The 19,075-nt window shown below is 43.7% G+C and overlaps 1 protein-coding gene across 3 annotated transcripts in view; it reads left to right on the top strand.

Moving 5' to 3' along the window:
* The first annotated feature begins 2,120 nt into the window (after positions 1 to 2,120).
* The window catches only part of AFMID (arylformamidase), a 28,426-nt gene continuing 11,471 nt past the window's right edge, over positions 2,121 to 19,075 (top strand). For all 3 annotated transcript variants that reach the window (XM_084837773.1, XM_084837771.1, XM_084837772.1), the window contains exons 1-2: positions 2,121 to 2,193; positions 17,789 to 17,879. In XM_084837773.1, the coding sequence (XP_084693899.1) occupies positions 2,164 to 2,193; positions 17,789 to 17,879 (121 nt within the window). In that variant the 5' untranslated portion in view covers positions 2,121 to 2,163. The remainder of the gene's footprint in view (positions 2,194 to 17,788; positions 17,880 to 19,075) is intronic.

Genomic DNA, 19,075 nt, shown 5'->3' with positions numbered 1-19,075 from the left:
CAAGTGGCCAAAGGACCATGGGAGAGATGTAAGTGGAGGACATAGAAGAGTCTGGGCAAAATGGCAGGCATCTTGGGGCATGAATGGTCCATGTGCTGACATTGGTCCATGACATGTGCTATTCATTCTGTTCGGCTATAACAGTACACTGGCTCAAGTGTCTCTGTTGCCCTTCCCAGCTATTTCCTTCTCATGAGAATCACGTTCGATCCCTGTTGCCCTTTCCAGGGGGTTATAGCCAGGGATCGAATGTGTGTGTGACTTTTGTGCAGATCTACTGAGCTGATCTACTCAGCACAGGATTCTCCTCATCTGGACAATATTCTTGGGAATCCTGGGTCCCAGGCACAGGGGCTAGGCCTTCTGTGTGGGTATTAGAAGTGGGGAATACCTCACTAAAATAGATTTCACAAGCCACAACGGGCAAAGATCCAAAGAGCAGGTGGTTGGTCTCAGCCCTCTAAGCAGCTTCAGTCTGTACAAGCTGAAAAGTATCCATAACAGGACCAGCTGTTACACTGGCTGCATCCATTTCCAATTTGGTCAAAACTATGGCATCTAAGTCAGAACAGATATGAGCACGTTTACCTACAAAATGTTATGCAAATATAACAAAATGTTACCATGGGCCTTTGAGGGTTCAACATGTTGCCCCACTAGAGCTGCACTAAGCAGATCCCTAATCACCTGAAAAAGCTCCACTGGCAAAGAAATACATTTTTTTCGGCCACCATCACTGCCACAGAATAGATCCTAACCTGGGTTCTAAACTAGGCTCAGTAGCATTTATCTTGTGTCTTCCGCCACCTGCGCTCTTGACCTTGCTGACTTGGCCTTGTCATTTCATCATTCTCAGCAACTTGACATATCAACTCTACAGTTTAGTAGAGGACATTTGGGAGTGATCACATCCACAGTCCAAGTCTAGGAGTGGGCTAGGGCTTTGGCAGGACTGCTGGCCAAATCTGTGGGGAAAGCCCCCCCACAGACATCAGGAAACCATCCAGATCCATAACTCTCCATAGGTGGACCATTAAAACCAGTCTCCCACCCCACAAAGGTTTGAGTCAGCCTACAGTCCAAGTCTGATCGGGTAGTGATCTGCCCATGATAATGGAGTCATACTTGGCTCCCCGACCCATGTATCACCTTCTACTACTCCAATACAAAACCCCAGATCTAACGAGTTTCCTGCCACATGCATTGGGCCAGACAGAATTTGAGACAGGACCATGGTGGCCATGAAATCCTGAGCTGCTCCAACCAAGGTGGCCTCAGCATGAATTATGCAAAGATTGCAAATATTATGACAGGTAAGAATGGGAGCCCAATTCCACACTTGTTTTCTCAAAAGTAGATCCCACAGAGTTCAATAGGAATTACTTCCAAGTAGGTAAGCTGAGGATCATGGTGTTAGGCAAAGAAACTCTGAGAGAGGGAGCCACTCCCTTACACTCTTACAAACATACATTTTTTCATTAAAACATTAGGAGAAACTGAACTTGAATGTATGGAGGAGGGAGAGATGGCAGAGTTGAAAATTAGATCAAAAGGGGCCATGAGATAATATGGTGTCCTTTGTTTTTGTGTTTTATTGTTCTTTTGTAGACGCTTCAGGACTTGTTTCTGTTGTGTAAAGTGATACATAAATGTAATTAACTAACAAACGAATGTTAGAAAATATAGGAACTGCCATTTGGGTAAACAAAGGGCCTTTTTCTGCAGGCTGCCAAAGTAGAAAGACTTTCATTTCTTTCAAAACGTTTCTTTGGGGGGGGGGGGATTACCTGGCCACAACCATCACTTCCTCTAAATTTGTTTACAGATTTCAGCTCGTGTCTTGTAGCAGGAGGATATATCAGTTAGCAGAGTTTACTCGGATATCTGTTTGGGAGTAAATGCATGACTCCCTCCCCCTAAATCCCAGTACAGATGTGTTTTTTTAGCAGAGAGCATAGTTCCCTTTGTTAGCAATTGCTGACCTTGCTTAGGAGACAACTACAGGGCACAAGCCAAGGTAGAGCACCTGATCTCTATTCTACATTACAGTTTGTTCCAAAGGCTAAATTTGGTCACATGGTTTTAGCAACTCAAGTTGCTCTACAGCCCAGCACAGAGACAGAACGAAGAAAATATCGCACAGGCCACATCTGAGCCAGTGACATGGGAAAGTGGCAGGACATGGCAAAGGAGGTAACAGGATTTGTTAGGGGGAAGTTGGTGTGTGTGTGTGTGCAGTTACAGCCACAAAAAGGATTTGGGACTTGGGGGGATGGCAGCACAGTTTATTCTAGAAGAATTCTAAAATCCATGTTCGTGTAATGCCTTTATTAGGCCAACTCCAAGGACACAAAACATGTGTAATCTTTTGAGATCTCTTCATCAGAGAAGATATTACCCCAAAAAGGAGTGTGTGTGTGTGTGTGTGTGTGTGTGAGAGAGAGAGAGAGAGAGAGAGAAATGGGGGCAGGGGTGGGAAGTCTGACTTGATGTTGAAATCATGATGTCTGCTGTGTTAGTCTGCTGCAAATAGACAACAAGAAGTCTTGTGTCTCCTTAAAAACTAACAAATTGCTTTCATAGGAAAGAACCTTGTATGTCAGATGTATGAAAAAGATAATGGAGGTATTTTAATCTTATTTTATTTTTAAATAAAATAAATTATTTTATTTTGCCCAGTGCTCTTCAACATTTTTATTAATGACTTGGAGGAGGAGGTGCAGGGAATGCTGATCAAATTTGCAGATGACACAAAATTGGGAGGGATAGCTAATACTTTGGAAGACAGAAACAAAATTCAAAGTGATCTGGATAGACTGGAGTGCTGGGCAGAAAACAACAGAATGGCATTTAATAGGGACAAATGCCAAGTTCTGCACCTAGGAAAAAGAAACCAAATGCACAGTTACAAGATGGGGGATACGTGGCTCAACCACACTACGAGCGAGAAGGATCTTGGAATTGTCGTCGATCACAAGCTGAATATGAGCCAACAATGTGATGTGGCTGCAAAAAAGGCAAATGCTATTTTGGGCTGCATTCATAGAAGCATCGCTTCCAAATCCCGGGAAGTACTAGTTCCCCTCTACTCAGCACTGGTTAGGCCTCATCTGGAGTACTGTGTCCAGTTCTGGGCACCACACTTTAAGAAGGATGCAGACAAGCTGGAGAGGGTTCAAAGGAGGGCAACAAAGATGATCAGGGGACTGGAAACAAAGCCCTATGAAGAGAGACTGAAAGAACTGGGCATGTTTAGCCTTGAGAAGAGAAGACTGAGGGGAGATATGATAGTGCTCTTCAAGTACTTGAAAGGTTGTCACAGAGAAGAAGGCCAGGATCTCTTCTTGATCATCCCAGAGTGCAAGACACGGAATAATGGGCTCAAGTTACAGGAAGCCAGATTCCGACTGAACATCAGGAAAAACTTCCTGAGTGTCAGAGCAATACGGCAATGGAACCAATTACCTGGGGAGGTGGTGGGCTCTCCCACACTGGAGGCCTTCAAGACGAGGCTGGACAGCCATTTGTCAGGGATGCTCTGACTTGGATTCCTGCATTGAGCAGGGGGTTGGACTCGATGGCCTTGTAGGCCCCTTCCAACCCTACTATTCTATGATTCTATGATTCTATGATTCTATAATCTTATATGCACACAGGAGAGGTGGGGGCAAGACTGTTCTGCAGTGTTTAAAAAGGTAAAAATAATATCCTGAAGGCAGAAGGATGCCTATTCAGTCAGCAGAAGTTAACAAGATATGATAACAGGCCCATATACTTGAAAAGTCTCAGTCACACCCAGTCTTTGCAGGCTAGTGTTCCATCTGCATAACACTACATGTGAAATAATTACTAGGGCTGTCATCTGATTATTTTTACTTACAATTTTATTACTGGATTCACTCCATATTATTCTGTTGTTCAGTCGTTCAGTCGTGTCCGACTCTTCGTGACCCCATGGACCATAGCACGCCAGGCCTTCCTGTCCTGCGCTCTCTCCCGGAGCGTGCTCAAGTTCATATTCATTGCATCGGTGATGCTGTCTAGCCATCTCATCCTCTGCTGTCCCCTTGTCCTTTTGCCTTCAGTCTTTCCCAGCATCAGGGTCTTTTCCAGAGAATTTTCTTTTCGCATTAGGTGGCCAAAATATTTGAGCTTCAGCTTCAGTATCTGTCCTTCCAATGAGCAGTCAGGGTTGATTTCCTTTAGTATTGACTGATTTGACCTCCCTGCAGTCCAGGGGACTCGTAAGAGTCTTCTCCAGCACCACAGTTCGAAAGCATCAATTCTTCGGCGCTCAGCCTTCCTTACAGTCCAGCTCTCACAGCCATACATTATTACTGGGAAAACCATAGCTTTGATTAGATGGACCTTTGTCGGCAAGGTGATGTCTTTGCTTCTTACTATGCTGTCTAGGTTTGCCATAGCTTTCCTCCCAAGGAGCAAGCGTCTTTTAATTTCATGGCTACAGTCACCGTCTGCGGTGATCTTGGAGCCCAAGAAAATAAAATCTGTCACTGCTTCCATTTCTTCCCCTTCTATATGCCAGGAAGTGATGGGGCCAGATGCCATGATCTTCGTTTTTGTAATGTTGAGTTTCAAACCAGCTTTTGCACTCTCCTCTTTTACCCTCAACAAGAGGCTCTTTAGATCCTCTTCGCTTGCTGCCATTAGGGTGGTATCATCTGCATATCTGAGGTTGTTGATAATTCTCCCGGCAATCTTAATTGCCTGTGACACCTGTGATTCATCCAACCCGGCATTTCTCATGATGTACTCTGCATATAAGTTAAATAAGCAGGGTGACAATATGCGGCCTTGTCGTACTCCTTTTGAACCAATCGGTTGTTCCATGTCTGGTTCTTACTGTTGCTTCTTGACCCTCGTACAGGTTTCTCAGGAGACAGGTAAGGTGGTCTGGTACTCCCATCTCTTTAAGAATTTGCCACAGTTTGTTGTGATCCACGCAATCAAAGGCTTTAGCATAGTCAATGAAGCAGAAATAGACGTTTTTCTGGAATTCTCTTGCTTTCTCCATGATCCAGTGAATGTTGGCGATTTGATCTCTAGTTCCTCTGCCTCTTCGAAACCCAGCTTGTACTTCCGGTAGTTCTCGGTTCGCATACTGCTGAAGCCTAGCTTGTAGGATTTTGAGCATAACCTTGCTGGCATGTGAAATGAGCGCAATTGTGCGGTAGTTTAAACACTCTTTGGCGTTGCCCTTCTTTGGAATTGGAATGTAAACTGACCTTTTCCAGTCTTGCGGCCATTGTTGAGTGTTCCAAATTTGTTGGCATATTGAGTGCAGCACTTTAACAGCATCATCTTTTAGGATTTTAAATAGCTCAGCTGGAATACTGTCATCTCCGCTAGCTTTGTTGTTAGTAATGCTTCCTCAGGCCCACTTGACTTCACTGTCTAGGATGTCCGACTCAAGTTCAGTGACCGCACTATCATGTCTATCAGGGACATTAAGATCTTTCCTGTATAGTTCTTCTGTGTATTCTTTCCACCTCTTCTTAATCTCATCTGCTTCTGTTAGGTCCCTGCCTTCTTTGTCCTTTATCATGCCCGTCTTTGCACAAAATGTTCCCTTGAGATCTCCGATTTTCTTTAAATCTCTAGTCTTTCCCATTCTGTTGTTTCCTTGATTTCTTTGCATTGTTCATTTAAGAAGGCCTTCTTGTCTCTCCTTGCTATTCTCTGGAAATCTGCATTCAGGTGGATATATCTTCCCCTTTCTCCCCTGCTTTTCGCTTCCCTTCTTTCCTCAGCTACTTGTCAAGCCTCATCAGACAGCCACTTTGCTTTCTTGCATTTCTTTTTCTTTGGGATGGATTTCATTGCTGCCTCCTGAACAATGTTACGGACCTCCGTCCATAGTTCCTCAGGCACTCTGTCTATCAGGTCTAATCCCTTAAATCTATTCGTCACCTCCACTGTATATTCATTCATAAGGGATATGATTTAGGTCATACCTGAATGGTTTAGTGGTTTTCCCTACGTTCTTCAATTTAAGCCAAAATTTTGCGATAAGAAGCTCATGATCTGAGCCACAGTCAGCTCCAGGTCTTGTTTTTACTGACAGTATAGAGCTTCTCCATCTTTGGCTGCAAAGGACATCATCAATCTGATTTCGATATTGACCATCTGATGATGTCCATGCGTAGAGTCGCCTCTTGTGCTGTTGGAAAAGAGTGTTTGCTATGATCAGCGTGTTCTCTTGGCAAAACTCTATTAGCTTTTGTCCTGCTTCATTTTGTACACCAAGGCCATGTCTGCCTGTTATCCCGGTGATTTCTTGACTTCCTACTTTAGCATTCCAATCCCCTATGATGAAGAGGACATCTTTTTTTGGTGTTAGTTCTAGAAGGTGTTGTAGGTCTTCATAGAACTGATCAGCTTCTTCGGCATCAGTGGTTGGGGCATAGACTTGAATTACTGTGATGTTGAATGGTTTGCCTTGGATTCGTACTGAGATTATTCTGTTGTTTTTGAGATTGTACCCCGGTACTGCTTTTCCCACCCTTTTGTTGACTATGAGTGCGACTCCATTTCTTCTAAGGGATTCTTGCTCACAGTAGTAGATATGATGGTCACCTGAATTAAATTCGCCCATGTCTGTCCATTTTAGTTTGCTGATTCCCAAGGTGTCGATGTTCAGTCTTGCCATCTCATGTTTGACCACCTCCAGCTTACCTTGATTCACTGATCTTACATTCCAGGTTCCTAAACAATATTGTTCTTTACAGCATCGGATTTTCTTTTCACCACCAGACACATCCACAGCTGAGAGTCCTTTCGGCTTTGGCCCAGCCGCTTCACTCTTTCTGGCGCTACTTGGAAATTCCCTCTGCTCTTCCCCAGTAGTATATTGGACACCTTCCGACCTGAGGGGCTCATCTTCCGGCGTCATATCTTTTAGCCTTGTGATACATATTACTCTACTGTTCCATAATGGGAGTTCTCTAGATGGCTCACAAGTATGTTATAATACAGTATAAGACCATAAAAACGATTAAAACTAAAAACACAATTAAAAGCACTGTTTTAAACTGAATGGCCCAGGCTAAAAACAGGAATTATTTAAAAGGCCTGGGTGAATAACAAGATCTTCATCTGGCACCAAAAGACCATAAAGAAGGTACCAGCCAGGCAAATCTTTCTGGGGTAGCTGCTGTTCTATAATGGGTGCTACCACTAAAAGAATCCTTTTTTTTATCACCCGCCTCACCTCATTTGGTGGAGGCACTCAGACAGGGCCTCTGAAGATTTTAAGGTTCAAGTAGGTACATATGGGAGAAAGTGGTCTTTCAGATAACCTGGGCACTGTTTCCATGACAACAAAAGGAGAAGGGAGGAGTGGCTCACCTGTATTTTTGTAGGAGCCATTTTTGGTCTAGGCAGGGCTCCATGAGGGTGTACATTGCACCATTCTAAGTAGCTTCACATAACTCATTTGTGAGCGGGGTGGGGGGTTGGAGTGAACGTTATCTGAGTGGCAGGGGCTGCTCTACCAATAAGGGTGGCTCCCCCTCCCCTTGCAGGCTCCATAAGGAAGGTGTGAAGTAGTTACTTCCCCTTGGCCTTTGTAAGACAAGCCTCCCAACGAGCCCCAAACCTCATTGGACACAATGGGTGTTACTTCTGAGTGGACAAACATATGCTTGTGTTGGGAAAGAGAGGGGGAGAACACAGGGATGGGAACCAGCCCCCTTTCTAACCAAACTGATGCTACTCAGGAACTCTATAAGAAAGCTGTGATGTAGTTACTTCCTAAGGCAAAAACCCAAACAATGGGGAATTGGTGCCTTGAGATCTCACTTAGGGAATTGGGCTTTAAACTGTGCCATTTAAATTGGGGGGATCTCTGTAAATACTGATGTGGACATTCAGAGGGCAAGCCTCATTCAGCACAATGGGAGTTACTTCTTTTTTTTATATAATTTTTTTTTTAAAGAAAAACACAACATAACAACTATACACATACACTAAAATATCTCTTAAGATTGTAAGATATCTACCTTTGGCTCCCCTTACACAACAAATGCTTATTATTATTATTATTCTCTAGTTCTTATCTTAGTTGTATATCATACATTGAGTTCACAGACATTATCTCCTTTCTTCTAATTTTAAGAACAGAAAGAAGAGAATCAACCATCTCAAAGTTCAAAATCCTCATACATAGATATCATTTTTCTCTATTTCTTGTACAAATTCTATAAAAGGTTTCCAATCTTAACATAAATTTAGTTGTTGACCCTTCTTTAATTATAATAGTAAGTTTTGCCATCTCTGCCAGTTCCATCATTTTCATGATCCACTCGCCCACAGGTGGTATTGTTTCAGCCTTCCACTTTTGTGCATACAATAACCTTGCAGCCGTTGTCATCTAGAGAAAGAGGGTTCCCCCCTTCTCTTTTACATGTTTATCTGTTAGTCCCAATAAAAAAGTTTCTGGCCTTAGTTCTATAGTAGTCTTTAATATTCTTCGAGCTAAAGGCTGTATTTGTTTCCAGAATGTTTTAGCTTTTTTACAAGCCCACCATAAATGACAGAATGTTCCATCTTGGTCTTCACATTTCCAACATTTTCCAGAAACAATTTTATACATTTTATACAATTTAGGCGGTGACATATACCATCTATACATCATCTTATAAAAATACTCTTTAAGACTTGTACATAACGTAAATTTTAAATCTTTTCCCCACATACTTTCCCACTCTTCCATTGATATATTATGACCAACATTTTGTGCCCATTTTATCATACCATAATGGGAGTTACTTCTGAGGAGACACTAATGGATTTGTTGTGGGAAAGAGAACAGTAAACACAAAGAGGAAACCAACCCCCTTTTTAACCTGCAGGATCAGGTTACGAAGTAGAAGTAGTTACTTGCTAAGGCAATAAACCAAACAATGGAGAATTGGAGCCTTGAGATCAGGCTTTACAGCACTTAGGGAATTGGGCTTTAAACTGTGCCATGTCCGTTGATGGGGATCTCTGTATTGACCACACTGGGAGTTACTTCTGAGTAGACACTACTTGGTTTGTGCAGGGACTGAAAAGGCACACCCCTGGACAGGCCTAGCATACCTGAGGTAAATGCAGGGGTTGGGGCACACAGCAACTATACTGGGGAGAACCCGACTTGAGGAAAAGAATCAGACTTTAAACAGTTTCAGGAAATCTGGGGTTTTCCTGATAAGCTCTGGGGTGGCTGCTGGATGATGTCATACATCCCTAATGAACTCCACACACAGGGTTTTAAAGGATAAAGCCAGCATTTTAATCCTCCCCTTCACCCACTGGGAACTCTTAGTCAATTAATCATATTTGTAATGGTTTGAATCTGCATAAATTGCATATGACTAAAACATGAATTGTGAAAGACCCCCTGCCCATTATTGCTTAATTTTTAGATAATGTGCACAGGGCCCACTTCAGATGACGCATTCCCTCCTGTGAGAGAAGGAGGAATGCCTCATCTAAGATGGTGTCTACTCCCCAACATTTTGAAAGTATTTATGTTAAAAATAACATTTTAAAAAATCTGCCCAGATTTTAAAAGGAGCGCTTTTTTAATTAATCAGAAGGGTTTTTTTTAATGCTGAATCAATTAAGGCAATCCTATATCTGTTTATATGCTAGTATGTAGTAGCAATGTAGAGGGTCAGACTAAGTAGCCTCATGTTTTTGCTGAGCTCTTTCTCCCTCGAATACATTTTGCAAGCTGAAAAGATGCAGGAATTTCTTATCTTGTCAACAAGGCTAAGGTCAGAGTTGTTTATCATGTTCTCTGCTTATCATGGCCTATAACCCATTTCCTGGACTATAAACAATTGTGCTAGAAGAAGAAATGCTAAATACTGCAAAACCACACAGAAAGGGGCGGGGGAGATTTTGCCTATGTGTCACAATATCTATAAAAACAATTTACTTCGGGGCTGTTTGGCACTTTGGAAGTTATTCCAGCCATAAAACCCGTGCGTTAATAAAGAAAAACTCTTTTTCCTTCACTCCGTGGTCTCTCTGACTCTGATTTCTGCAACAGTATGTCCCCTTCATGAATCAATGCCTTGTTGTGGCGAAGGGGCTTGCGTAACTCAGTGAAGCCATAAGCTATGCCATGCAGGGCCACCCAAGACGGACAGGTCATGGCGGAGAGTTCTGACAAAATGTGATCCCCTGGAGAAGGAAATGGCAACCCACTCCAGTATTCTTGCCAAGAAAACGCCATGGAACGTATCACAAGGCTAAAAGATATGACGCCGGAAGATGAGCCCCTCAGGTCGGAAGGTGTCCAATATACTACTGGGGAAGAGCAGAGGGAATTTCCAAGTAGCGCCAGAAAGAGTGAAGCGGCTGGGCCAAAGCCGAAAGGACACTCAGCTGTGGATGTGTCTGGTGGTGAAAAGAAAATCCAATGCTGTAAAGAACAATATTGTTTAGGAACCTGGAATGTAAGATCAATGAATCAAGGTAGGCTGGAGGTGGTCAAACATGAGATGGCAAGATTGAACATCAACATCCTGGGAATCAGCGAACTAAAATGGACAAGCATGGGCGAATTTAATTCAGGTGACCATTATATCTACTACAGTGAGCAAGAATCCCTTAGAAGAAATGGAGTAGCACTCATAGTCAACAAAAGGGTGGGAAAAGCAGTACTGGGGTACAATCTCAAAAACGATAGACTGATCTCAGTACGAATCCAAGGCAAACCATTCAGCATCACAGTAGTTCAAGTCTATGCCCCAGCCACTGATGCCGAAGAAGCTGATCAGTTCTACGAAGACCTACAACACCTTCTAGAACTAACACCAAAAAACGATGTCCTTTTCATCATAGGGGATTGGAATGCTAAAGTAGGAAGTCGAGAAATAACCGGGATAACAGGCAAGCATGGCCTTGGTGTACAAAATGAAACAGGACAAAGGCTAAGAGAGTTTTGCCAAGAGAACATGCTGATCATAGCAAACACTCTTTTCCAACAGCACAAGAGGCGACTCTACACATGGACATCACCAGATGGTCAATATCGAAATCAGATTGATGATGTCCTTTGCAGCCAAAGATGGAGAAGCTCTATACTGTCAGTAAAAACAAGACCTGGAGCGGACTGTGGCTCAGATCATGAGCTTCTTGTTGCAAAAGTTTGGCTTAAATTGAAGAATGTAGGGAAAAACACTAAACCATTCAAGTATGACCTAAATCATATCCCTTATGAATATACAGTGGAGGTGACGAATAGATTTCAGGGATTAGACCTGATAGACAGAGTGCCTGAGGAACTATGGACGGAGGTCCGTAACATTGTTCAGGAGGCAGCAACTCAATCCATCCCAAAGAAAAAGAAATGCAAGAAAGCAAGGTGGCTGTCTGATGAGGTTTGACAAGTAGCTGAGGAAAGAAGTGAAGCGAAAAGGAAGGGAGAAAGGGGAAGATATACCCAACTGAATGCAGATTTCCAGAGAATAGCAAGGAGAGACAAGAAGGCCTTCTTAAATGAACAATGCAAAGAAATCGAGAAAAACAATAGAATGGGAAAGACGAGAGATCTCTTCAAGAAAATCGGAGATCTCAAGGGAACATTTTGTGCAAAGACGGGCATGATAAAGGACAAAGAAGGCAGGGACCTAACAGAAGCAGATGAGATTAAGATGAGGTGGAAAGAATCCACAGAAGAACTATACAGGAAAGATCTGAATGTCCCTGATAGCCATGATAGTGCGGTCACTGAACCTGAGCTGGACATCCTAGAGAGTGAAGTCAAGTGGGCCTGAGGAAGCATTACTAACAACAAAGCTAGCGGAGATGACAGTCTTCCAACTGAGCTATTTAAAATCCAAAAAGATGATGCTGTTAAAGTGCTGCACTCAATATGCCAACAAATTTGGAACACTCAACAATGGCCACAAGACTGGAAAAAGGTCAGTTTACATTCCAATTCCAAAGAAGGGCAATGCCAAAGAGTGTTCAAACTACCGTACAATTGCACTCATTTCACATGCCAGCAAGGTTATGCTCAAAATCCTACAGGCTAGGCTTCAGCAGTATGTGAACCGAGAACTACCGGAAGTACAAGCTGGATTTCGAAGAGGCAGAGGAACTAGAGATCAAATCGCCAACATTCGCTGGATCATGGAGAAAGCAAGAGAATTCCAGAAAAACGTCTATTTCTGCTTCATTGACTATGCTAAAGCCTTTGATTGTGTGGATCACAACAAACTGTGGCAAATTCTTAAAGAGATGGGAGTACCAGACCACCTTACCTGTCTCCTGAGAAACCTGTACGAGGGTCAAGAAGCAACAGTAAGAACCGGACATGGAACAACCGTTTGTCTCAAAATTGGGAAAGGAGTACGACAAGGCTGTATATTGTCGCCCTGCTTATTTAATTTATATGCAGAGTACATCATGAGAAACGCTAGTTTGAATAAATCACAGGTCGGAATTAAGATTGCCAGGAGAATTATCAACAACCTCAAATACGCAGACGATACCACCCTAATGGCAGCAAGCGAAGAGGATCTAAAGAGCCTCTTGTTGGAGGTGAAAGAGGAGAGTGCAAAAGCTGGTTTGAAACTCAACATTACAAAAACGAAGATCATGGCATCTGGCCCCATCACTTCCTGGCATATAGAAGGGGAAGAAATGGAAGCAGCGACAGATATTATTTTCTTGGGCTCCAAGATCACCGCAGATGGTGACTGTAGCCATGAAATTAAAAGACGCTTGCTCCTTGGGAGGAAAGCTATGGCAAACCTAGACAGCATAGTAAGAAGCAGAGACATCACCTTGCCGACAAAGGTTCATATAATCAAAGCTATGGTTTTCCCAGTAGCAACGTATGGCTGTGAGAGCTGGACTATAAGGAAGGTTGAGCGCCGAAGAATTGATGCTTTCGAACTGTGGTGCTGGAGAAGACTCTTACGAGACCTCTGGACTGCAAGGAGGTCAAATAAGTCAATCCTAAAGGAAATCAACCCTGACTGCTCATTGGAAGGCCAGATACTGAAGCTGAAGCTCAAATATTTTGGCCACCTAATGCGAAGAGAAAAGTCACTGGAAAATACCCTGATGCTGGGAAAGATTGAAGGCAAAAGGAGAAGGGGACGGCAGAGGATGAGATGGCTTCTAATCCCTTAAATCTATTCCTCACCTCCACTGTATATTCATAAGGGATATGATTATTTATTTATTTATTTATTTATTACATTTATATCCCGCCTTTTTTCCTCCAAGGAACTCAACGCGGTGTACATACTCCTCTTCCTCTCCATTTTATCCTCACAACAACAACCCTGTGAGGTGGGTTGGGCTGAGAGTCTGTGACTGGCCCAAAGTCACCCACTGAGCTTCCATGGCCGAGTGGGGACTAGAACCCGGATCTCCCAACTCCCAGTCCAGCACTCTAGCCACTACACCACACTGGCTCTCTCTCTCTAAATCAGGTATGATTTAGGTCATACCTGAATGGTTTAGTGGTTTTCCCTACGTTCTTCAATTTCAGCTGAAATTTTGCAAGAACCAGCTCATGATCTGAGCCATAGTCAGCTCCAGGTCTTGTTTTTACTGACAGTATAGAGCTTCTCCATCTTTGGCTGCAAAGGACATCATCAATCTGATTTCGATATTGACCATCTGGTGATGTCCATGTGTAGAGTCGCCTCTTGTGCTGTTGGAAAAGAGTGTTTGCTATGATCAGCGTGTTCTCTTGGCAAAACTCTATTAGCCTTTGTCCTGTTTCATTTTGTACACCAAGGCCATGCTTGCCTGTTATCCTGGTGATTTCTTGACTTCCTACTTTGGCATTCCAATCCCCTATGATGAAAAGGACATCTTTTTTTGGTGTTAGTTCTAGAAGGTGTTGTAGGTCTTCATAGAACTGATCAACCTCAGCTTCTTCGGCATCAGTGGTTGGGGCATAGACTTGAATTACTGTGATGTTGAATGGTTTGCCTTGGATTCGTACTGAGATCGTTCTATCGTTTTTGAGATTGTACCCCCGTACTGCTTTTGCCACCCTTTTATTGACTATGAGTGCTACTCCATTTCTTCTAAGGGATTCTTAGATATAATGGTCACCTGAATTAAATTCGCCCATGTTTGTCCATTTTAGTTCACTGATTCCCAAGATTTCAATGTTCAATCTTGCCATCTCATGTCTGACCACCTCCAGCTTACCTTGATTCATTGATCTTACATTCCAGGTTCCTAGACAATATTGTTCTTTACAGCATCAGATTTTCTTTTCACCACCAGACACATCCACAGCTGAGTGTCCTTTTGGCTTTGGCCCAGCCGCTTCACTCTTTCTGGTGCTACTTGGAAATACCCTCTGCTCTTCCCCAGGAGTATATTGGACACCTTCCGACCTGAGGGTCTCATCTTCCGGTGTCATATCTTTTAGCCGTGTGATACGTTCCATGGGGTTTTCTTGGCAAGAATACTGGAGTGGGTTGCCGTTTCCTTCTCCAGTGGACCACATTTTGTCAGAACTCTCCACCATGACCTGTCCGTCTTGGGTGGCCCTGCACGGCATAGCTTATGGCTTCACTGAGTTACGCAAGCCCCTTCGCTACAACAAGGCAGTGATCCATGAAGGATAATTTCTTTGTACTTCCACATAAATTCATGGAAATTGGGGACCTAGTAGGCGCTATGGAGCTGACTGAACCTACCAAATTTCAGACAGTTAAGTCCAGTGGCTTTTGCACTAGCCATGCATAAACTTTCCTTTTCTCAAAGTCTAAAACAAAAAGTAAAAACTGTCAGGTCACCAGGGGATTAGTGATCCTAATCAGAAGGTGTTTAAGGTGACCATTAGGAGGTCACTATTTCTAATCTCTGGTAGGGTTTTTTTGAGGTGCAAAAAACTTCTCTCCCCCTACTTTTCTTACTCTTACATGCCCACTGTTGTGAGCTTGCCTGCAATGAAATTTTGAAGAGGGAGAAGGAAGGGAAGAAAGAGCTCCATGTGAAATACTGGTATTTCACACAGCATCAGATTTTACTGCCCCGAACTGGAACCTTTGGCTTCTGCAGAAGTTTAGTAGCTTCAGTACAGTGAAGCATCCAGTCAGCCTCCACAAACGTCTTTCTCCCCCTCCACTTTAATTTCTCCTAATTAGCTGTAGGACTCAAATGATTCCAAAAGGAGGATTAGGACTATGTGGCATAATGATCGAGGAACTGCTGGGGCTTCTAAATAGATTCTACAGTTTTAAAAGAGCTAGAAAAAGCCCTCAGCCACCTCACCTCATAAAGTTCACTTAAGTACATGCAATCCTTGTAAACCCTCCACAGCCTCCTAATTTCCTCTGAAGCACTACTTCTCTGAAAGGAGCCACTTGGCTTAGGGAATTCTCTCCACTCCCCCCGCCCCCGGTGCATTTCCGATCACCGTTCTTCTTTTCTTCTTCCCTATCCTGTTCTTTCTTTCTCTTCTTTATTCCACCCAGAGCATACCTTGGGGAATTCTTAAAGAGAATTCTCTTCAGCGGGCAAGAGAAGTTCTGAACTGTATTTGACTTTATACAAACAGACAAGAGGGTTGGTTTTTCTCCTTCTCACTCAAGCCTTTGAGAAAAGTGGGTTCACATGGTTGCAGAGAAACAAATCTGGGGCTGTTTTGTTTGTCAGTTGCCATTATCCAGCAATAGGAAGGGCTGTGGCTCAGTGGTGGAGCACATGCTTGGCATGCAGAAGGTCTCGGATTCAATCCCCAGCATCTCCAGGCAGGGCTAGGAGAGAATCCTGCCTGAAACCCTGGAAAGCCGCTGCTGCCAGTCAGTGTCAACAACACTGGGCTAGATGGACCCAGGGTCTGACTCAGTACAAGGCAGCTTCCTATGTTCCTCTGAACAGAAAGCTTTAATAAAAATAGGAGTTTTTTTGTTTGTTTTTTAAGTGGAGGGGAGATAAATATTGCTAATTTATGCAATCCTATGTATGCCTACTGAGAATTCCCATTATGTTCAGTGAGGCTTACCCTCAGGAAAGTGTGCATAGGATTCCAGCACAAGTTTCTTTTGCAGGGAGGTTTGCACCTTGATGTTCTGCACGTTTACTCAGAAATACGTCCTGAGTTGTGAGCATGGTACTGCAGGCTTAATACAGTGCCTACCCAATTCTGTCTAATGAACTGACTACCCTTTCAGCTCAGTCCTATGCATGTTTTGTCATTTGTGGGTTTGGGGAGGGGGTTGCATGAACTCTAGCTTCAGTGGTGAGGGAAAGGCACTTAGTGCATGCTCAGAGTTCCTCCATAACTGAGCCCTAGTTTTGAAAACAGATTTATTGGCTGAGTCCTGGTGAAGTTGTGGCACAAATGAAGTTATAGGGAGGAAGATACAATGAGAGCTTGTGCATAACAAGGAGGAGGTAGAGGAGAGTTGCACAAAACAAAACATCTGTTTTTATGAATAGTTGCTGGAGGATGGTAGGATGAGGAGGGATGTTGCATGGAGGGGAATAGAATTGGTAGGGAGAGAATGCAAGTGCTCAGTGGTGAAAGAAGAACATTCTGCACATGCTCAGAAGCAATCTCTATCTAAGAACATAAGAAGAGCCGTGCTGCATCAGACTAAGATCCATCAAGTCCAGCATTCTGTTCACACAGTAGCCAACCAGATGCCCACTGGAAACCCACAAGCAGGACATGAGTGCAATAGCACCTTCCCACCTACATTCCCCCGCTGCTAACATTGGTGAAATGCAAATAAATTCTAGTCATTCTAAATTAGAATGCATGTATATCCTTCAGAAACTTTGCAGGTTTTTTGCCTGGGGGACACCTCTAATGACCTGTGCATTTTCATACAAATTTACCCAAAAACTATTGGGGAAGAGGTGAAGGGAAGGGTAAGCGAATCACTCCCTCCCCCAAACTGGAGAACTCCCTTTCCACATGAACTGCTGCACCTACCCTTCTGAAACTTTGCTGGTTTCTTAGGAACAACTGTAGGCTGTCTGAAACTTTCAGAACAATGGTCCACAAGGAACATAGAGAGATAAGTATGTCCTCTTTTGGAGACCTCAAAATGTCAAGGCCACCCTTGCAGAAAAACCCTTGGGGCTATCATTCTGAAATTTGGCAGACATGATCTCCTCTGATGGGGCAATGAATCTTGAAATTTTTATCCAATTTTTCCAAGGAATTAAAACGTTATTGGCAGCTCCCTTTAAAAGAAAATCTAAATATAAACCCTGCACTTATTTTTCTGATGTTGGGCAGGTGTAATCCCCTTCTAGGGGGCTACTATGCCTGAAATTATCCAGTTCTGAACAAGAGAAAAAAGTGACAGGGTTTTTTTTTTCTAATTTCCCATGGTTGTCAACAGGAAGCATAAAGACTCTTTTTTTCTAAACCTTGACTCAGGTTTGGTGCTGAGCTGAAGTGGTCCAACTACAAATTGGCCTGAGCAGAAGTGGGATGTTTTCCGAAATGCTGAATTGGGGTCTGAGCTGAAGTGGGGTGGGGGGTCAGTGCACACTTCTTATGTATGTATATATGTAATCTATACACACACGCAAGCACACTGCACGCATGCACCACACACACACAAATTAGACGTGCACTTAGACTCGTGTGTGTGCGTGCGTGCAAATTTGTGTTATGGGCCTGTGCCCCAGATCTTTTAAGACCCTAGCAACGCCCCTGGTCCCAGCTGAATCTGCCAGTGTTTCTCAGCCATCCTGTCATTACTCTCCTTGTTCTGGATGAAAAGGTGCTGGGGTGGTGGTGCTAGCTGCCCTTGTTTTTCTCTCCTTGCAGGAGCTGGAGACTCAGTACTCTCCTAGCAGATGGTCTCTGCGACTGGATAAGGATGCTGTGATTGAGGCTCACGTACAGGCAGTGAGTGAAGGTAAAGGGCCTGTGGACAGTCCAAGACCCAGCAATAACTAGGACAGGAGTGGACAGAAGGTGGGACACCAGAGGGCCACTGGCTAACTTCTGGTAGACTGCTGAGTGCCTTGCACTAGAGATGGTCAGATTAGGCCTGATCCAGCAGGACAGGCAGCTCATAGAGTCTTATGCAAAGCAACATAGCTTTGGTCACTTAACATGGGTTAAGAGATCCTGAGGATTAACATCTGCTTTGTAATTGTAAAACACCTTGGTGGACCATGGAGTGGGGGGAATGTTTCTAATGAGTAGACCACCCAAGGCTGAAGTCAGCACACTCCTGGTATAAGAGGGAATGAAATCTTATAGGAAGAACTGGAAGAGACTTTGGCCAGAAGGATCCCCTCATAAACTAATAAGGATCCTCTCTCCTTTTGGAACTCTGTAGTAAGGGCAAAGCCTAGCTCAGTTTCCCAACAGGTATACCCTATATATATGGGGCCGCGGTGGCTTAGTGGTTAAGATGCTGAACTGCAGACCGGAAGGTCGGCAGGACAGCAGTTCAAGACCCGAGTTCTGTGTGATGGAGTGAGCTCCCGTCTTCAGTCCCAGCTCCTGCCAACTTAGCAGTTCGAAAGCAAGAAATTGCAAGTAGATAAATAGGTACCGCCTCGGCAGGAAAGGTAACAGCGTTCCGTGCACCTCGGTGCTCAGTCATGCCGGCCACATGACCACGGAAGCGTCTTCGGACAGCGCTGGCTCTTCGGCTTAGAAACGGGGATGAGCACCGCACCCTAGAGTCAGACACGACTGGTTGGGGACACCTTTACCTTTACCTTTATACCCTATATATATGCAAGTGACATCTAAGATCATCAGAGGAGGCCTTGCTGGTCATTCTAACATGAAAGGAATGTCATCGTGAAGAACCCTGATGGCGGCCTTCTCTGTAGCAGCACCCACCCTCTGGAAAGCCCTCCTCTGTGCAGTTTGGGAGGCAGAAAATGTGGCATTTTTCAACCGCCTCCTAAAAACACACCTTTTCACCCAGGCTTTCCCTGGGCTGTAACTGCTGTTGGGTTTTACTCTGTTGCTTTTAAACTTTTAAAGTATTATATTAGGATTTATCGAGTTATATTTTATGGTTTTGATAGCTGTGAACTGCCCAGAGAGCCTCAGCTGCTGGGCAGGATATAGATGTAATCAAATAAACAA

The sequence above is a fragment of the Heloderma suspectum genome, chromosome 2 (genome assembly GCF_057233095.1).
Source record: "Heloderma suspectum isolate Gila_16-S chromosome 2, 16-S_ref, whole genome shotgun sequence".
Lineage (NCBI taxonomy): Eukaryota > Metazoa > Chordata > Lepidosauria > Squamata > Helodermatidae > Heloderma > Heloderma suspectum.
The sequence above is the reverse complement of the archived record's forward strand: the minus strand, read 5'-3'. Positions and strand labels throughout refer to the sequence as shown.